The 19,209-nt window shown below is 30.9% G+C and overlaps 2 protein-coding genes and 1 pseudogene across 2 annotated transcripts; 2 read left to right on the forward strand and 1 right to left on the reverse strand.

The window, feature by feature from the left end:
* The first annotated feature begins 1,849 nt into the window (after positions 1 to 1,849).
* On the forward strand, positions 1,850 to 5,878 carry LOC107898890 (ankyrin repeat domain-containing protein 2A). Its single transcript, XM_016824459.2, has 9 exons — positions 1,850 to 1,999; positions 2,109 to 2,159; positions 2,579 to 2,742; positions 3,594 to 3,806; positions 3,899 to 4,047; positions 4,216 to 4,381; positions 4,465 to 4,557; positions 5,334 to 5,473; positions 5,575 to 5,878. Exons 2-9 carry the CDS (start codon positions 2,123 to 2,125, stop codon positions 5,672 to 5,674), a joined length of 1,062 nt encoding a protein of 353 aa, XP_016679948.1. The 5' UTR covers positions 1,850 to 1,999; positions 2,109 to 2,122; the 3' UTR covers positions 5,675 to 5,878.
* Positions 5,879 to 7,527: 1,649 nt separating this feature from the next.
* Positions 7,528 to 11,239, forward strand: LOC107898891 (UDP-rhamnose/UDP-galactose transporter 3-like; annotated as a pseudogene).
* Positions 11,240 to 11,436: 197 nt separating this feature from the next.
* On the reverse strand, positions 11,437 to 17,375 carry LOC107898081 (AP-1 complex subunit sigma-1). The gene is made up of 7 exons (XM_041090889.1): positions 17,142 to 17,375; positions 16,367 to 16,453; positions 14,779 to 14,870; positions 14,549 to 14,657; positions 14,096 to 14,131; positions 13,559 to 13,645; positions 11,437 to 11,692 (listed from the first exon to the last, which is right to left on the reverse strand). The coding sequence occupies exons 1-7, from the start codon at positions 17,142 to 17,144 to the stop codon at positions 11,618 to 11,620; spliced, it is 489 nt and encodes a 162-aa protein (XP_040946823.1). The 5' UTR covers positions 17,145 to 17,375; the 3' UTR covers positions 11,437 to 11,617.
* Between the last annotated feature and the right edge of the window lie 1,834 nt (positions 17,376 to 19,209).

Consider the following 19,209-nt stretch of genomic DNA (forward strand, 5'->3'; position numbering starts at 1 on the left):
CATTAAAAGTTGATTTATTATGCAAATCATCCGAATAGAATCAAGGCAAGTATGATTAAATATCCTTTCATTTTTAACTTTCCAGATAGTCCATAAACCAACAAGAAGGTAAGTAAAGAATGCCTCACTCGTGCCACCTATCATCAATTGTTGCAAACCAGAACTGGAGGCTTTAAAGTAAATCCATATGGTGGAAGTCATCCATTCCGAGTGACAATTGACTTTTAAACCATACCGCCTTGACGAACTTACATTTCATTATGCTTCTAGCACATAAAACATTCTAAATGTGTACTAATTATGCAACACCCTTTATCTATCTCGATGTCTAAAATGGATAGGAGATGTTAACAATGTAATTGCTCTAGGGTTGCAACTAACATTCATGTAAGGTATGGCTTGAAAACAATGATTAAATTCCATAAATTAAGAAAATCTTAAAACCTAATTCAAAATCAGCTATCACTTTTCACATCTCATTCCAACATTTTTGAGGTCTTAAAAGTTATTTTAGATCCTCCCCAAAGTCTCATTATGAAATGAGAACATTTGGGCATTATTCGAAATCATTTCGGAGCATAAAAGCTTAAACCTTGTGGTGCAGTACAACATGTCTCAAGACATGGGGTCAATGTCTTGAGATATGACCCTATGAACTGTAAATTTTAAACCTCAAAATCTCATTTATGTCATTAGATTGTTAGAGAAAAAAATAAATATTGTAACTTCTTTATCTCAATACATAAGTATTGTATCTCGAGACTTAGAGGGAGAGTACCAAAATTTAAGCTTCAAACACTTAAAAATTATCTCAAAACGTTTCTGAAACATGCAATATCATGACTCACCAATAAAATGCATGGAAACTACCAAGATTCAACCTTAAATCATACTTTAGCATGAAAATTGAACTAGAAGTTCATAAGTTGTGTGACCATTCAATAAAAGCCTCCAATGCCAAACATAATAATGCTCCAAAACCTCATAATTTAGTAAGCACTTTAATGTTAAGACCAGTGGTGGAGTTAAGGAGGCTGGCAGTGGTTCTGGCCCCCTAAAATAAAATTTTTTTCATTTAGCCCTTTATAATTTATAAAATTTTAAAATAGTAATGGCAAAATTGCACTTTGGCCCTCCCAAAAATGATAAAAATTTGATTTAATCATTTAAAAATTATAAAGATATAGACTATTAAAATGGTAAAATTACATTTTTACTATAATAAAAATTTACAATTTAATTCTGCTCCTCCCTGAAAAAAATTTTCTAGCTCCGCCACTGGTTAAGACCTTCTAGTAGCTACGAAGCTAATATATATACCAAAAAATCATATAGAAATTAGTTTCATACTCTTCCAACTTTGTGATGGTTAAGTAATCTAGGAGTTGTCGATTGAGTTTTAGCTTGATTGGTATGAGCATTGTTGCTAATGCAGGAGGACGTGGGCTTGAGTGCGTTGAAACGCATTATCCTCCTATTTATGGGTTGGAGAGAGATTATGGGTAGAGCAGATATAATCAAAATGTATAATGAGATGTGGGAATTATATATATATAATAACTTTAACCTCCTCATTTAAAACAATGTTAAAGAATCTTACAATCCTAAATTCAACATTTTTATTTGCTTATTTGACCTTCCACGTATATAATATCAGTTACATAATCAAATTTTTTATTTAAAAAATTCCACATAATTCAAATTAATGATATTATCATTGGAAATCAATCGTTAAATAAGAAAAAAAAAAGCTAATGAGAAGTTAAATTCTTGAAATCAATCGTTAAATTTTAAATGTACAAATAATATAGGGATTAAGAGCGTAATAAGACGTTTTAAGCCCCGCCGATCAACTCCCGTTATTGTCATTTAAGTCCTAATTGTCAGAGACCAGAGTCCTAGCCGTTTCGTTCTCTTATTTTATTATCATTTCAATTTAAAAAAAAAATATTTCCTTCACTTTTAGCTACACAAACTCCAAAACCTCAAAAATCAAGAGGTGTAGTTTCAATTTATTTTATGATCAATTTGCTAATTTTCTCTACTAAATTTATTTTAAATTCTAATCTCTAACACTTTCTTTTCGGTTTTTAAATTGTTGAATTCAGCTATTTGACCCGATATGTCTTCCAACTCGCAGAAGGAATCCACTGCTACTGGTCAGCTTAATCTCAGATTCATTTTCTATGTGTTTTTTTTTTGCTGTTAAATTAGATTTTTGTAATTTATTCTGAGATCTGTTTGAGCTCCGTCTCATTGTTTCTTAATCGGCAGTTGACTTAATTTAGTGTTGTGGATTGTTCTAATCACTACTGTTTAGTACTATGTTTCGGTATTGAATTGATGTTGTTTTCGAATCCGAAGTAGAAAGGTAACTGTCTTCGTTATTTTCAATGCTATATTGTAATTGTTTATTATATTTCCTTTAAGTAGTACTAAGTTTAGTTCTTATACTTGTATTAGGGATTTTGTTGATTGGGACTGAGTAATTTCGATTAATCCGATCTGGCTTGGTTGTGGAGTTCGTAAATTTATAAGTTCGGTTGGTTTTTTTATGCTTTTTTTCTTGTCTTTTTAGGTGAGAAATCGAATTTGACAACGGAGGGCGAAAGCTCAAAACCTGAAACTTCCACGGGAGAGTCAAAACCAGTACAGGGTGGAGCTTCACCTGATACCATGCCTGGAATGGGGTTCACCCCACCTAATCACTTCGATTTCTCAGCTATGAGTGGCCTTCTTAATGTAAGCTTCTCTTCTTTTATTTTAAATCTTGTTTTGGATTGTTATGAATTGTTTCTTTGAATGGGGAAAAAAATACAATCGTCTTTAAGTTATTCATTTGATCAACTTTTGATAATCATTGCTCATCACTTTGTTCCGTGTCTTTGCCAATGCTGCAGTAGTATGACATCATAAAGTCTATGGTTAATCTCATTGATGCACTGTTTCAGTAGAGTACTTATAATTTTATAGCACCTAGTATGACATCCTTGCTAATGGCTTGGGGCTGACAGAATAGAACAGTGTCCACTGATAATTTTACAGCTTGGGTAAGGTTGTAAATTGGTCTGTAGTTGCACTTGGGGATATTAAATTTTGCGGGGTCTGTCTTTATGGGGCTCAAAGTTCAATCTGACATAGCTAGAATGGGGTGTCAAGTAGCGGTGGCAAATGGACAGGTTTGGTTGGGTCATATAGAGTTAAAGTCATTCTAGATTTTTGCTGTTATGTGTTTGAGTTATTTTCAGGTCGGGTTTCCCTTTAGTTCAAGTGAATAAAATTTGTAGTTTTTTTAATGAAAAAGTTGTTATTAATTTTAGTGTCAAGTTCAATTTATTAGGTGTTTGGGTCAGATCGTTCTTGGGTTTAAGGTACAGCTCATTTTGGATTTCGTTTAATTTGTATTCAGATCTTTGACTTTTTAGTCAATTCAGTTATGTATAGTTTCTAAATTTTGTTATTCTAGTGACTGACTTCAGTCTGATGTTAATCTCATATTGCATTCCCTTCCAACTTGGTGGCTGTAACAACTTTGTCTTTAAATCTCAACAAATTTTAATTTTTGGCTTATGGATGTTAATAATTTCGGTTAGGATCCAAGCATCAAGGAACTAGCTGAGCAGATAGCAAAAGACCCTTCTTTTAACCAAATGGCTGAGCAGCTCAGTAAAACTTTTCAAGGGGCAGCGGTTGAAGAGAGTATTCCACAGTTTGATCCACAGCAGTACTATTCAACTATGCAACAGGTTATGCAAAATCCCCAGTTTATGAGCATGGCTGAGCACCTTGGTAATGCATTAATGCAGGTATATGTGGGTTCAGTTGCAAGTTTAAGCAGATTTATGATTTTTTTGTTTATCTTATGTATGGTAGATGAAGTTTTAGTGTCTGTCTTCAGGATCCAGCTATGTCTAGCATGCTTGACAGTTTGACAAATCCTCAACACAAAGATCAGATTGAGGAAAGGATGTCACGCATTAAAGAAGATCCATCATTGAAACATATCCTAGAAGAAATAGAGACCGGCGGTCCTGCAGCAATGATGAGGTGATTGATCGAAATACTAGGAGATTAAGAGCATCATCATATCATAAGCTTGTGTTGTGTGCATTACTTCTCCTATAAGCTTGTGGGCATAACTTTTTCTCCTTTAGAATATCTACATTCAACAATTTCTTTGCTAAATTATTAATAAAGAAAAGGATTCTATTCTAGGTACTGGAATGATAAAGAGGTTCTGCAGAAGTTAGGTGAAGCAATGGGTGTTGCTGGTTCAGGAGATGCAGCCACCTCTGCTGGTAACTCTGCTGCAGATGAAGGCGATGTAGGAAATGAGGATGAGTCAGTTGTACACAATTGTGCTAGTGTTGGTGATGTTGAGGTATGGCTGAATGAACCCTTCGTACAGATGTTCTTCCCCTTTGACAGATAATCTAGAAACTCTTGACTGTATTCATTACTTAGGGTCTAAAAGCTGCACTAGATTCTGGTGCTGACAAGGATGAAGAAGATTCAGAGGGAAGGACTGCATTGCATTTTGCCTGTGGATACGGTGAGGTAAAATAATATTCTAACTGAATCTCTCTCTCTCTCTCTCTCTCTCTCTGCTGTTGCATCACCTGAGAAATGAAGTGTTTTCATCTAGATAGGACAAATTTGGTGTTGAAATAAGATAGTTTTAATCACTAAGGTAGCCTTGATCTTATCTATAACTTTTAGAAAAAGGTTAAAGAAAACACAGTTAACTTTGAATTTTACAATGAATTTTATTTTGATAAGGTAAAAACTTATAATATAAAATAATTACTATTTCGGAAGGAAGTTCTGAATTCACACATTAAAAGGGTAACTATTGACTCATTATTTTAGAAAACACTTCACCTTGATGAAAAGAAGTGTATTTTGGATGAGAATCAGTTCATTCCCCATCTTAGCGAGTTGATTACCTTTGGTGATTTAAGATCAATGTCAACTAGCACTGAGATCTCTAATAGCATCGATGCTGTAGAATTTGGATCCTTAAAGCATCCTTTTGCTTGTAAGCATCTCATCTTGGGATCTTTAAGGTGGGGAGAAATTTTATATCACTATTACATATCTAAACACAAATCAATAATGCTCTGCTAATGATTATCAGATGTCATTGTTATCATGGAATCCGTCAGCTACTAAGCTATGCTTTCTTCTTGGTTTAGTGGTATTTTATATCCATTCCAGCTAATAAACATGTTATGTTTCTATAGCTTTGTAGATTTCCTTGCAAAGGAATGGGTGTAATTTCATGTTCATTGTATGGCTGGGCAAAGCTAATACAAATTTGATTTTATATTAAGGTGAAATGCGCTCAAATCCTTCTTGAAGCTGGAGCAGCAGTGGATGCTTTGGACAAGAACAAGAATACTGCACTTCATTATGCAGCTGGCTATGGACGGAAAGACTGTGTTGCCCTTCTACTGAAGAACGGCGCAGCTGTGTAAGTAAAACAAATTGTCTGTAAACCATTGATTTTGATCTCTCATGAGTATCGACCCTTTTTTTCTTTTCCCCTGTAACGTAACTTCTTTCTTACTGCAGAACTCTCCAAAACATGGACGGCAAGACTCCGATCGATGTTGCGAAGCTCAATGATCAGCACGAGGTAGTAAAGTTACTCGAGAAGGATGCCTTTCTGTGAGCTGGGAAGTGGCGCTGGTAAGTAAGGGGTATCGATCAAAGCTCGACCCATTTTATCTTTTTACAGATATGCTATTTATAGAATGGATTGTTCATGTGAAGAATGAGACGAGATATACGAATACTTATTTGAAAAACCTGGTGAAGTTAATGAAAATAGAATTATGTAATCACAAATTTATTTAAAGGGGACGACATTGTTGGACGTGATGGAACCTGTTGCCAAGGTGATCATCTTATCTGCAACTTCGCTATAAATATAAGAGAAAGAGACCTTCCAATTCCGTCCCTTGATCCATTCAATAGCCTCATAGCTGTCGCTTTCCTCCGCGATAAAATGATAGCCAACATTTCAGGCCCAGCGAAGACCCTGTACTATAACCCACAACTCTGTTTGAACAATAGAGCAGCTTTCAATTCGGCTTGAAAAACCCTGCAACCAGTTCCCATTATGATCACGTTGCCTTCATTGTTCATAACCCATCAGAGTTTAGCTTTATCCAGTCGGTAGGTGGCGTAAACCATTTTCATAAAGATCTGTTGCTACACTTCTGCGCTATACCATTTCCCATCGAAGGTGTAATGTCCTCAGCTGAGGTGATCATGGGTTGGGCTATTCGGCCCGGTTTAACGGTCTGCCTAAAAAATAGGAGGGTTCAGGTAAAAATATAGGCTCGATATATGCGTTTGGATAAAAAAAATAATGCCTGTTTAGAAAAAGGGCCGGGCTTTGGGTAAAACTTTTTTAGCTTGGGCTTGGCCTAGCCGGGCCTGGATTATATATTAAATATATATTTTTTATTTTTAATCAAATATATATTTTTTATATATATTAAATATATATAAAATATATATATGATATGGACTGAGCCGGGCTTGGGCTTAGTAATTTTCTTTTGGGTCGGGCTTGAGTAAATTTTTAAGCTCATATTTCAGGCCGGGCTGAGCTCGTGCTTAGAAAACGAGCCTAAAATTTTGTCTGGACCCGGTCTGAACCCGGCTCGTCCCATGATCACCTCTCAGCCCAATGAAAAGCTTTTATAATTAGTCTCTTCAGAAGAGGAGAAATTTTCATAGAGAAACCAACATGTGACCGCAAATTGAGTGCCCCAGTCAGACTTTCCATAAAGAACACACACTTTCAACTATTAATATGGTTCATGCGTTACAAATGTTCCACGACGGATTTAAACTATTGTTTTACTATTTAAGGTTTAAATTGACAATTTAATTAATGAAATAACTTGATTGATATCAGATCTATTTATGGGTTGGTGCGGTTTTAAAGGCCCGCCTGAAATTTGAGTGAATTTGAGTAAAAATGTTAACTCTAAAAATGAACTGACAAAAAAAAATTAGACTCGTTTAAAACATGAGTTGGGCTCGGGTTTAAACATTTAAGGCCCGAGTCTGGTCTAATCCATTTTAAGTTTATAATATTTCATATTATGATATTTTTATACATTAAGTAATTTAGGACACATTAAAAAAAATAAACATATACTAAATATATAATACTACTATAATGTAAATATTAAAAAAACGTCGACTATATAAAAATTTTCAATAAATAAAAAATGTACAAATTTATTAAATATTAAATATTAAAATAAAAATAAAAATATATTTTTTAAAAAAAATTATGAGTGAGTCTAAAATAGGTTTGAGTTAATCTTTTGTAAATACGGATAAATTTGAGTAAAATTTTAGGTCTAGATTTCACGTCGAGTTGAATTTGGGTAAACACTTTAATATTATATTTAAATCAGATATGAATTCAGCCCGGCCCATTAACACCTCTAATAATTATAATCTTAATATTTAAAAAATACAACTAGAGCCATTGAAATTAACCTTTTCCTTTTACAAAAACACATCAAGCCGGCAAGGTGTCATGAAATTGTGTAAGATCAAAGTTAAATATTGATGCCAAGAAAATGTATGGATTTTTCTTCAGATTTATTCGAAACTGTAACAACTTTGAGCGTTTTCATCATTGCAACTTTGAGCGTTTAAGATTCATGTTGCGCAATGAGGTAAGGATTCGGGATTTACGAGTATGAAATTGCTGATTGGTAGAAAAGAAAAGAAAAGCGTGAGAAAAAGAAAAGTCAACCAACGGAATGATATTTTTACTTTTTTTATTTTTCTTTATTCACATCAAACAGTATTTGAACAAGTCGTTGGCTGCCTATGATCTATAATAGCCAATGGACTTTGAACTTGGACTTTCCTGCCGTTCCTTTCCATTTGTTTCCATCTTTGTTTCCATGAAATTCAACAATTGTATAATTTAGGTATCAAAGCAGTTTATATGAAGTCCTCTTACGCGTTTTACTGCCATACATTCTGCTTAAAGTTCCAAAATTTTGGTTATATATCTGCTGATTTACGTTTCAGATCTGTATTGGAAAATTTGGTACTGAGACATGGAGAGAGAGAAGAAACAGTCATCTGCCGTATCGAATATCGGAGCTTGGGCTTTGAACGTCGTCAGCTCCGTTGGCCTTATTATGGCTAACAAACAGCTCATGTCCCCCGCCGGTTATGCCTTCGTTTTCGGTCAGTTGCTCTTTCGTTTCTTTCTCCATTTCCGATCTGTAAACTTATTACTTGCTATTCATAGTACGATTCTAGCAAAAAAAAAAAAAGAAAAATCGAGAACCAATTTCAACCATTGTTGGATACGATTTTGGTTTTAGTTTTATTTAATTTTGTTCAATTTTAGCTCAATTATTGCTTAAATTTGAAGTCGAATTAGTTTGAAATTTCGAATCTATAGAAGACAAAGTTCATCTTGTACTATTTTATCCATTTACAATACACAAATCCGAGATGTTATTTAAAAGTCATCAACCTCGTTAGTATTCTTAGCATTTTGATGATTATTAAAAAATACAGGGGCGTAGCGGTAGGCAGGTGGCTAGATGAGAGAATTGCCTCTTAGATCCTCCATAAATTAAAACACTAAAGTTGAGTCCTTTTAGCCTTTCATTAAAAGGAGTAATTTCAATTTTGGACCTTATAGAAAGTTAGTAATTCACTCTTAGCTTTTCCAACACAAGTTCTTTTAGCATTGACCCTTCCAAAATTTTATAATTTTATTTTGGCCCCCAAACAAAATATATGGCTTCGCTCTTGATGAAATATATTCACTATCCGAAAATTTAAAAGAAAAATCGAAACCAGACCATAAACATCGTTAATTCTCACCTTCAGAAAACATTTTAAAGAAAAAAAATTGAACATTGTGTTTGATGAAATATACCAACTTTATTTGTTGATTTAATTTTGTTAGCACCTGCTGGAAATCTAACAAGCTGATTGGTGCTTTTTACAGCGACAACGTTAACAGGGTTCCACTTTTGTATGACTGGCATAATCGGATTAGTGTCAAAGGCCAGTGGTTACACCACCCAAAAAAAGGTTCCATTATGGGAACTTCTCTGGTTCTCCATTGTCGCCAATACTTCAATTACTGGGATGAACTTGAGCCTTATGCTGAATTCAGTTGGATTTTATCAGGTAACTAAAATTCCTTGTACCTATGTTACTCGGATTCGAATATTAGTGTCAGGATGAAAGAACAATAAAAACCAGTGAATGGTTTGAGATTATGATTTAGATATTGAAGCTAAAAATGGTGATGGGTTTTTAATGATACAGATTTCAAAGCTAAGTATGATACCGGTCGTTTGTGTGATGGAATGGATCCTCCATGGGAAACAATACTCGAGCAAAGTGAAGGTGGCAGTGATGGTGGTGGTGGTTGGTGTGGGTGTTTGTACTGTTACCGATGTCAAAGTTAATGCCCAGGGCTTCCTTTGTGCTTTTGTTGCTGTCCTTTCTACTTCCTTGCAACAAATCGTAAGCATCTCTTCCTACTACATAGTATCCTTTCTTCTTTACTCCATGTGGATTCTAACCCGAACTTGAAAATTAAGTCAGATTCAATTAGATTTGATCTAAAATTAAAATTGAACTCATTCTAAATTTGGAACAGAACAATTCATTCAAAGACTTAACAAGTGATTTGTACTTGAAATGATTTGAAATGATGAGAGGATGAAATGAAAAGAGAAAACAATATTATTTCTCTTGTTTGGAACAATCTTATTATAGGCTCTGATTATATCTGTCATTTTTTAAGATAATACTTAGAACTACTGATAATCTCTTACCAACCCATAAATAGGAGGATAATGTGTTTCAGCACACTCAAATCCACATCCTTCTGCATTGCAAAAATGTCCATGTCAATCGAGTTAAGACTCAACCGGCTTAAATTACTTAGTTTTTAATTTCCTTGATTTCGGGAAAAAATTAAGTAAAAGAAAGTGATATTTTTGTTTGAACAATTTCATTATAAGTTATGATCACATTTACTATTTTTGACACAATGTCTAGAATTACTCATGGCCCCCTCAACCCATAAATAAGAGAATAATATGCTTCAATATAATCAAACTCATGTGCTCCAACATTTGGAACCAATCTTCTTAACTTTCCACATATTAGTGAAACAAAAATTTCTTTCACTTTAATTTTTTTTTCTTTTAGAATTATTCACCTCAACATAGTGATACGTGTGCATATTTTTACTAAAAAAAACTTAAATGCACAACCTGAACATTGGTGAGTCTTTCTTTGTTACCACACTTTGATAATTTAACCATATGATTTTTCTTTGTGGCAACAGTCAATCGGGTCCTTACAGAAGAAATATGCAATAGGGTCCTTTGAATTGCTGAGCCAAACAGCTCCGATCCAAGCCGTATCTCTTTTATTGCTGGGTCCATTCGTTGATTACTTCCTCACCGGCAATTTACTCCCAACTTATCACTTATCCTCCGCCGCTTTTGTAAGTCCTTCTCGTCTCTTCGTAACTAAATTGATATTCGATTAATCATTATATTACAAAAAATATATATTAACGTAATTATGAAATGGGTGATTGGGTGTGCAGTTCTTCATACTGGTATCATGCTCCTTAGCCGTATTCTGCAATATAAGCCAATATCTCTGCATCGGACGGTTCTCGGCAGTCTCGTTCCAGGTTTTAGGCCACATGAAAACGGTTTGCGTCTTGACATTGGGATGGCTACTCTTTGATTCAGAGCTAACATTTAAAAACATACTTGGGATGGCCATTGCTGTGCTTGGCATGGTCCTATATAGTTGGGCTGTTGAAGCAGACAAGCTGCACCGTTGCCTAAACATGGTTCGGACCATGTTAAACTGTTGTTGAAACAGCACGAAGTGGACGGTTCGTCCCCGGTTAAAGACGTTGAGCTCGGAGTTGGAGGGTTATCTCGTGGTTAGAATATTTTTTGATACGGGTACGTTAAATTCTTTTGTTTTTTTAGATTTTTTTTTTATATATTTGGAGAATTATATCTTAGTATTGATTTATACCTATGCCGAGTATAGAATGATTGGTTACTAGATAGAGTGTACAAAATGTTCGATTTAATTTATTAATTTTGTTAATATGTGATATTTCATTGTAATACATTGTATTCATTTTGTGATACGATATCTTTTTTATGAAAAATAATTGGTCCCTAGTACATTTTTTTATCGTATTAATGTGATTCTAGGAATTTATTAATGTTGGTGAATTTAAATTCTTTTTATATTATTTAGGAAAATATTTATTTTACTTTTTTATTCAATTAAAATAATTTTACTTGTTATTAACAAAATAAACCAGGCATGTAATATACATTCCCCACATAAATTCATTTAAAAATAATTTATCACATTCATACACTAAAATCAACCAAAAATAATCTATTTTATTTAAATTTAGATGTATATACTTATTTTTTTTCCATATAATTAAAATATCATAATACCATACTCATATCCAAATATTTATTTAATAAGAATATTAAATAATAAAAAATACTTTAAAATATGAAAAAGAATCGACCCTCCTAACCTACTTTGCAGCATGTGCGATTATATTGCTAATGGTACTACCGGTTTCCTCTTTTGCGGCCTCCACCAGTGAATCCTACAACTCAGACAAATAAATAAGGAAAAAACATTAATTTACTCGGAAATTTTCAAAGTACAGGTATTTATTAATTAGTCGAACCAAGCCGAAATCCGATTTTTAAAAGGATTTCTGGTTTAAATTTGTAATCACTTAAAAGTCGAAATTAGATTTGTTCATGAATTGGGTTATTCGTTTAGGTTCGGAGGTTTGTCCGAAATTTAGGGTCTGTTTGTTTACATGTAAAAGATTTAACGGAAAATATTTTCTGCATTTTCCTGTGTTTGTTTCACAGAAAACAGCTTGGTCAACGGAAAATGACTTATAGATCAACGGAAAATAAGCCTTTTTCCTTGTAAAATGACTTACCCTTTTGAAAAGCGTAAGTTATTTTTCGAAAAAGAGCTCCTCAATAGATAATTATACTTTTATATAAAAATTAACTTAAATCAAGTTTAATATTATTATATTGATAATAAATTTTATTTTTATTTTTAAAAATATTTAAAATATTATTATAAAATATTATATTTTTTAATATTATTAAACATACGTATTTAATTATTTATATTTAGTCATATAATAAATTATTAATATAATTAATATAATTTATTATTTTTAATAAATTATTTAATATTTAAATTTTATTTTAATGGTAAATTTAAAAATAATAATTTTAAATAATATTATTCACATATTATTGAAAATATCAATATAAATATTTTAATACTAAATATTTATTACAATTATAAATATATTAATAATAAATGTTTTGTAGTATAAATGTTAAAATATGTCATAAGTCTATATACTCTTCACAAATTTGTAATTTTAGTTTCTGTACTTTAATTTTCAAGAATTTAGTTCCTCTACTTCAAAAATTTGAAATTCAAGTCCAACTGCTGACATTGTTGATTTTTTTTGTCAATTTTGTAAAAGTCACATTTTTAAATAAAAAAAATACTCAGTTGGTAGTCATGTAACTAAAAAATAATCGTTGCAATGAACCTAAATTTAAGAAAATATTTTTAATATATGTAAAAACAATGTAAAATATAAAATTATAGATATAAAATAAACTCAATTAAACAATGAAAAAATAAAAAAAAAATCTCAAATGTATGTTTGTTTAATTGAAAAAGACTTTTATGAAATATTTTTAAAGAACCTGCCAAACAAAAGAAAATATTTTACACAGATTCATCCAAACACCAGAAAATATTAGCTTTTCCAGAAAAGTAAGTCATTTTCCAGAAATCATTTTCCGGAAGCCATTTTCAGTGAAACAAATGGAGCCTTAAAAGGACTTGGGTAAAAATATTAGACCCGAAAAATAGGTTTGGACAAAAAAATTAAACCTGTTTAAAATGAGTCGAGTTCAGGCTTGAACATTCAAAGTCCGAGCTAGCCCGACCTATCCCGTTTTAAGTTTATAATACTTTATATTATGTTATTTTTATATATTATGTAATTTAGAACACATTAAAAAAATAAACTTAAACTAAATATATAATATTACTTTAATATAAACATTAAAATAATATTAAAATGACAATATAAAAATGTTCAATGAATAAAAAAATATATAATTATTAAATATTAAAATAATATAATATAAATACTTTTAAAAAATTTTAAAAAATAATATGAGAGGACTTAAAATGGGTTTGGATTAATCTTTTACAAATATAAACAAGTTTGAGCAAAATTTTAGGTCTAAATTTCAAGCCGGGCTAAGCTTGGGCAAGCATAAAATATGCTATTATCATGCCTAAACCTGGCCCATGAATAACTCTAGTTGAATCTCGATTTTCATTTTAAAAAAGAAAAGAAAATTACAAATATAGGCCTGAATTTTTTTTATAATAAATTAAGTTGACGTACCTGTGCAGCTACTGAACGTACAACAGTTCTTTTGCTTGATTCTTGAAGTTCACCAGATATCAAGATTTCATCCAATATATAATACGCCTTCAATTTCAAACATCATTTTCAGGTTTGAGTGTCGGTTATAGATATGTGTTTGATACGAGTAGGTTAGAACTTTTTTAAATGGTTTTATATATATATAATTGAATGTGCTTAAATTGTAAATTGTTGTAAAATGATTTTCTTTACTGGGGTGATAACGATTCCGTTTAAATCGATTTTGAAAAAAATTTACAGTTTATCGTACAATATTTTGATTTTCAAAAACTGAATCAAAGTTGAATTGAATATCAAAAAGTAATTAAACCAAAATTAATTGGTTCGTATCTTTTTGATTTATCAATTTTTAAACTTTGAATCAAACAGAATATATTTAAATAATAATTGAACTGAAATCGAATCAAATCAAATAAATCAAACTGAACATTACGGTTCGAACCGATTCTCGATATTTCGCTCGGCCCTATTAGAGGGAAAGGATAATAAACATACCTTATGAAAGTTGTAGATCAAGTCCAATTCACAAACCTGTCTAAATATAATTCCACAATTAGAGATGGAAAACACAGTATTTGTCGTAAAAAGTATTATAGAAATTCTTATATTAGGAGTCAAATTGCATTTTACCATTTCTATTAAAAAAATAATAAATTAATCTCTAAATATCAGATTAAATAACAAATTTATCCTTTTATTAAAAATTTTATTCATTTATACTTTTAAAAATTCATCGTTATATGTCAGAATAAGATATACGCACATGTAATTGTCTGGTTATTCTGTCAATCACACTAATTTTTAACAATAAAAATGAATAAAACATTTAATAAAAAAAAACCAGTTTAATTTTTTATCTAACGTATAAACCTTTATGCATGTATGTGTATGTGTGGCATTAAATAATGCACCTAACAAAGGTGAAAGTTTAGTTTAAGGTAAACTCACACTGCCAAAGTATCTGTCAAGAACCTCAACATAGTGATGAATAATTTCCAGAATCTCTAATTCATTGCCATCAGGATCTATGCACATGCAGAAATAAAGGCTAGCATATCTGCATTAATTTAATATTATATAAAAATCCCAGAAATTGTTTTTGATCAAATATATTGAACCAGATGCAATAGTTGTTGGATATATATATATATATTACAAAGTGTTTTTGTTTTAATTACCTTTTATAAACGACTTTAAGGCCTCTCCATTCCACAAAATTGCAGAGTCTGGGGCCTCTTGTGAGAATCACCCCACTCAGCTCTCGGAGTACCTATGCCATTTGTCACAATTAGACATGTTCATGAGTCGGTTATTTATTCAGACTCGAAGATTCATTCGAAATTTGGGAAGATTTGAATAAAAATATTAGGTCCAAAAAATGGGCTTGAACAAAAAATTAGGCCCTGTGGGTCAAGCTCAAGTTTGAACATTTAAGGCCCAAACCCGGTCCAACCCGACGTGACCCGTTTTAAAAGTTTAAAATACTTTATATTGTGTTATTTTTATATATAATGTAATTCCGAACATATTAAAAAACTAAACATATAGTAAAAATATAATATTACTCTAATGTAAATATTAAAATAATGTTAAAATGACAATATAATATATATCAATAAATAAAAAATGTAAAAAAAATATTAAATATTAAATATTAAAATAATATAATATAATATAAATATTTTTAAAATTTTTTAAAAATAATATGAGCGTATTTGGTCAAAATTTTAAGCTCATATTTAGAGTCAGGACGAACTAGAACAAGTATAAAATATGTTAATATCATGCTTAGACCCGACCCGAACACGACCCATGTACACCTCTAATCACAATCTCTAAACCAAAAGCATGAACAAAGTACCAAATACAATGGGCAATTACTGCACATTCTTATGATTCTGTTGAGTATGGATATGTTATGTTACATTGATTTTTTATTTTAGTATTTTTGTTTAACATGTATTCGAGTATGGATATGGTGATTTGACTTTTTATTACATGAAAAATTATGATAATTAGATTAAAATTTGAAATTTAGTTCTTATGCTTTTAGTTTCAAGAATTTAGTCACTCTACTTTTCAGATTTCAAAATTCAGGTCCAAGTGTCAACACTATTAACTTTTTTTTTTTGTTAAACTTGTTGGTGTGAGATTTTCAAATAAAAAAAAAATACTCGCTTGGTAACAATGTAATTGAAAAAATATGTTATAATGAACTTGAATTTAACAAAATATTTTAACAATGTTAACATTGGACCTAAATTTTGAAATCTGAAAAGTAGAGGAATTAAATTCCTAAATATAAAAGGATATAGACTAAATTCCAAAGTTACGAAGAATACAAGAACTTATGGCATATTTTAACCTGAAATTGAACATACATGTGCCTAATACAGGGGTAGAGCCAAAATTTTTATTAAAAATAATAAAAAATTAAGGGATCAAAGCTAAAACTTTTTTGTTAAAATGGGTATAAATTTGAACTATTTAAAAAAAAGGACTAAAAGTATAATTATTTATTAGTCCAAAAGATAAAAAGACATAGCAAGTTATTAGACAGATTTTTTTCGCCCGTGACATAGAAAGTATGTGACAGAAAGAAACATACTTCTTCGGAGAGTTCTTAGAGAATTATATATATATATATATAAGTTGTCAATTATGGATATTCAAACATAAATATTTCAAAAAACACGAAAAATTGAATCGAAATTCTTACATAAATAATAAATAAAGAAGTAAATAAAAAATGGTGGTCATATATACCTTAGATCTTTCCTTCTTAGAATAAGTAGAATACCATTTTGTCAACCTGACTTTCCCTTGTCTACTGATTAGAAGTACAAAGTGAATCTGAAACAATTTCATATCACATATTACTACTATAACAAATATGCATATATAACCATCTTAATCAAATATACTCATATTCAACACTCGATCTAACATATATTTAAATATAAATATGGATTGAAGGTCTATATATGTCATATCCCTAGATCTCAAAATACAGTTATTGACCATATGACTAAGTTTACGGCTACAAATTTCATATAAGATCCAATGATTTGAAGAAACTCCCTGCTCAGTACGAGATTTAACTCAAGTGGATTATTTTGATTCTACGAGAAACTAATGTAATTTTATAGTATTTTCACGTTTTATCTAATATATATATTGAATACATATTTTATATATAACATTCGCATTCAAATTCAAGTGTCACTAAAGATAATATATTCTAACTTTGAAAATTTCAAAATAACCATTAAATTGAAATGTTTTTAAGTATGATCCGATATGATTAGTAAAGGGAATAAAATTTTTAGAATGTTGATTGGAATACAAACAGTTGATGAGAATGTGCGAGGCTTAGATACAATCAAATTGGGAAAGCAAAATTAAAAAAAAAAATTCATGTTTAGATGAAGAATCGAACCATTGCAACCTTACTTTTTACCTTCTAGCATGCATTTATCATGTTCGGAATCACAATAAACGCAACATTTTAAATCATATATGAAAACGATGAGTTAATTACCATCGTTGACGTTGGCCGGGACGGGAACTCGAAATGAAAATCAGGGCTGATCTCAAGGCTGAGAAAGGAAGCGGTATCTCCAATTCTCGGATTTGTGCTGCTTAGATTTTTGCAGTTATTTGAATTTTTTTAATCCAATGATTCAAGCAAATGGCTTAAAATTTTGATATTGGAGAGAGAGTGGAGAAAAGGATAAAAATTTCCGAAATACTCGGATCGCATGCCATCCGCATTTGCCCTTCGAAAAATATCCTCAAAAAGACAATTTGTTAGTTTTGCCTCACATGCCAATGCCATATTTTCTTCAAACATTTACTTGATGAATGATTTGCACAAATCAAAATCATATCCCTTTGCACTTCATGCAACTGAATTGTTAGGGTTTGATGAAGCTTGTATCAGTGGCGAATCTCAGCCAGCTCCCTAAAATAAAAATTTTTTTATTTAAATCTCTTTATAATTTATAATATTTAAAATTAGTAATAGTAAAATTGCACTTTGGCCTCCCAAAAGATAAAAATCTGATTTAATCCTTTAAAATTATAAGGATATAGGCTATTAAAATGGTAAAAAAAAATTACTATAATAAAAATATACAATTTAATTCTGACCTTCCAAAAGAATTTTCTAACTTCGCCCCTGGTTTGTATAAAAAAGTTTGGCTTCCAATTTTCCATAAACAACCCTTGAATATAAGATGGTTGTATTCTATCGATCTATAATGACATTTGAAAGCAAACCACATTGCTCTACCAAAATGGCATTTTTAAAAAGGTGGTTGTTGATGTAATTTTGTTGGCCTTGGTTAAGCTATGTGGTAAAGGTGCAAAACAGAAGTGAGCTAAGAGGTATCGAAGTTTATGCTTTGAACTACTTTTCGATGTTTAAGTCAATATTTTGGTAGAGATGAAGGAATATTGAAAGATGAAGATAGGATAATATCATATGTGGGAGATGTTATATATAAGAAGATGTTAATGTTTAGCACTTATATAAGATTCACAAGTTACAAAAATGCTATTCAAATCTAAATATGATTCAATGATTGGTTAAAATAATTTTTTTGTGGAAAATAACAATATAAAGCGAGACATCAACTTGTTACATCTTAACTCGGCATTGATCTAGTTAAATCGGTTAATAGCAAACTTTTCACTGAATCTGGGGGATTGTCGTATACTTGCAAACTTGAAACTCCAGGAATATAACATTTAGCCATATGATCAATCACTTCATTATGAATTCTTGGAATATGATGGATTCTTACTTTCCATCTCCTTCTCAGGATTTGATGCAATAAATGTAACACAACCAAATTGCTATTTTCTCCCTCACCAGTAGTGTGTTATCACATTCAACCTATATTTATTTAAACCTATATTTATTTAAACCCCTTCTCCCAAGCCATGATTAGAACTTCCAATATAATTTTTCTTATTTTTTAAAGATGTTAGCAACATATTTCTCTGTGTAAAATCTTTTATTTGTTGAAGGAAGATGAATTCATATTAATCTTTAGGCCTTACATGAATTTTGTAACATCCCAGTTTTAGCTAAATCGGAACAGTAGTTTCGGAACCACAAATCTAAAGTTTTAAAATTATTTTAAAATTATTTTATGTGTTTACAGCATGATAGCATGTATGTGTGAAAATTTTGTGATTTAATTTTATCGTTTGGATGTTTAATTTGATAAAAGGACTAAATCGTGTAAAATGTAAAAGTAGCATGCTAATTGTTTAAGTGTTTATTTGCTATGATTAATTAAATGTGAGGTCCTTATGATGTGATTAGACCAAAGTTAGTGGATAATGACATAAATGGTCATCCATTATATGATTTTGTAATGTTTTCATTAATGACATTAAAGTAACTTTGTAGATAATGTTATTAAATTAAACAAAAACATTATTCCGTTCATCTTTTCACCACCATTGCCGAAAATAACAAAGGAAAGAAACCATTTTGAAGAGGCACTTTGAAGTATTGATTAAGGTATGTTTTGAGTTCGATTTTTGATGATTTTTACGTTTTTGAGATAGTTGCTTTGTATTCTAGCTAGCCCATG

Source organism: Gossypium hirsutum, chromosome D04 (assembly GCF_007990345.1).
Source record: "Gossypium hirsutum isolate 1008001.06 chromosome D04, Gossypium_hirsutum_v2.1, whole genome shotgun sequence".
In the NCBI taxonomy this organism is placed as follows: Eukaryota; Viridiplantae; Streptophyta; class Magnoliopsida; order Malvales; family Malvaceae; genus Gossypium; species Gossypium hirsutum.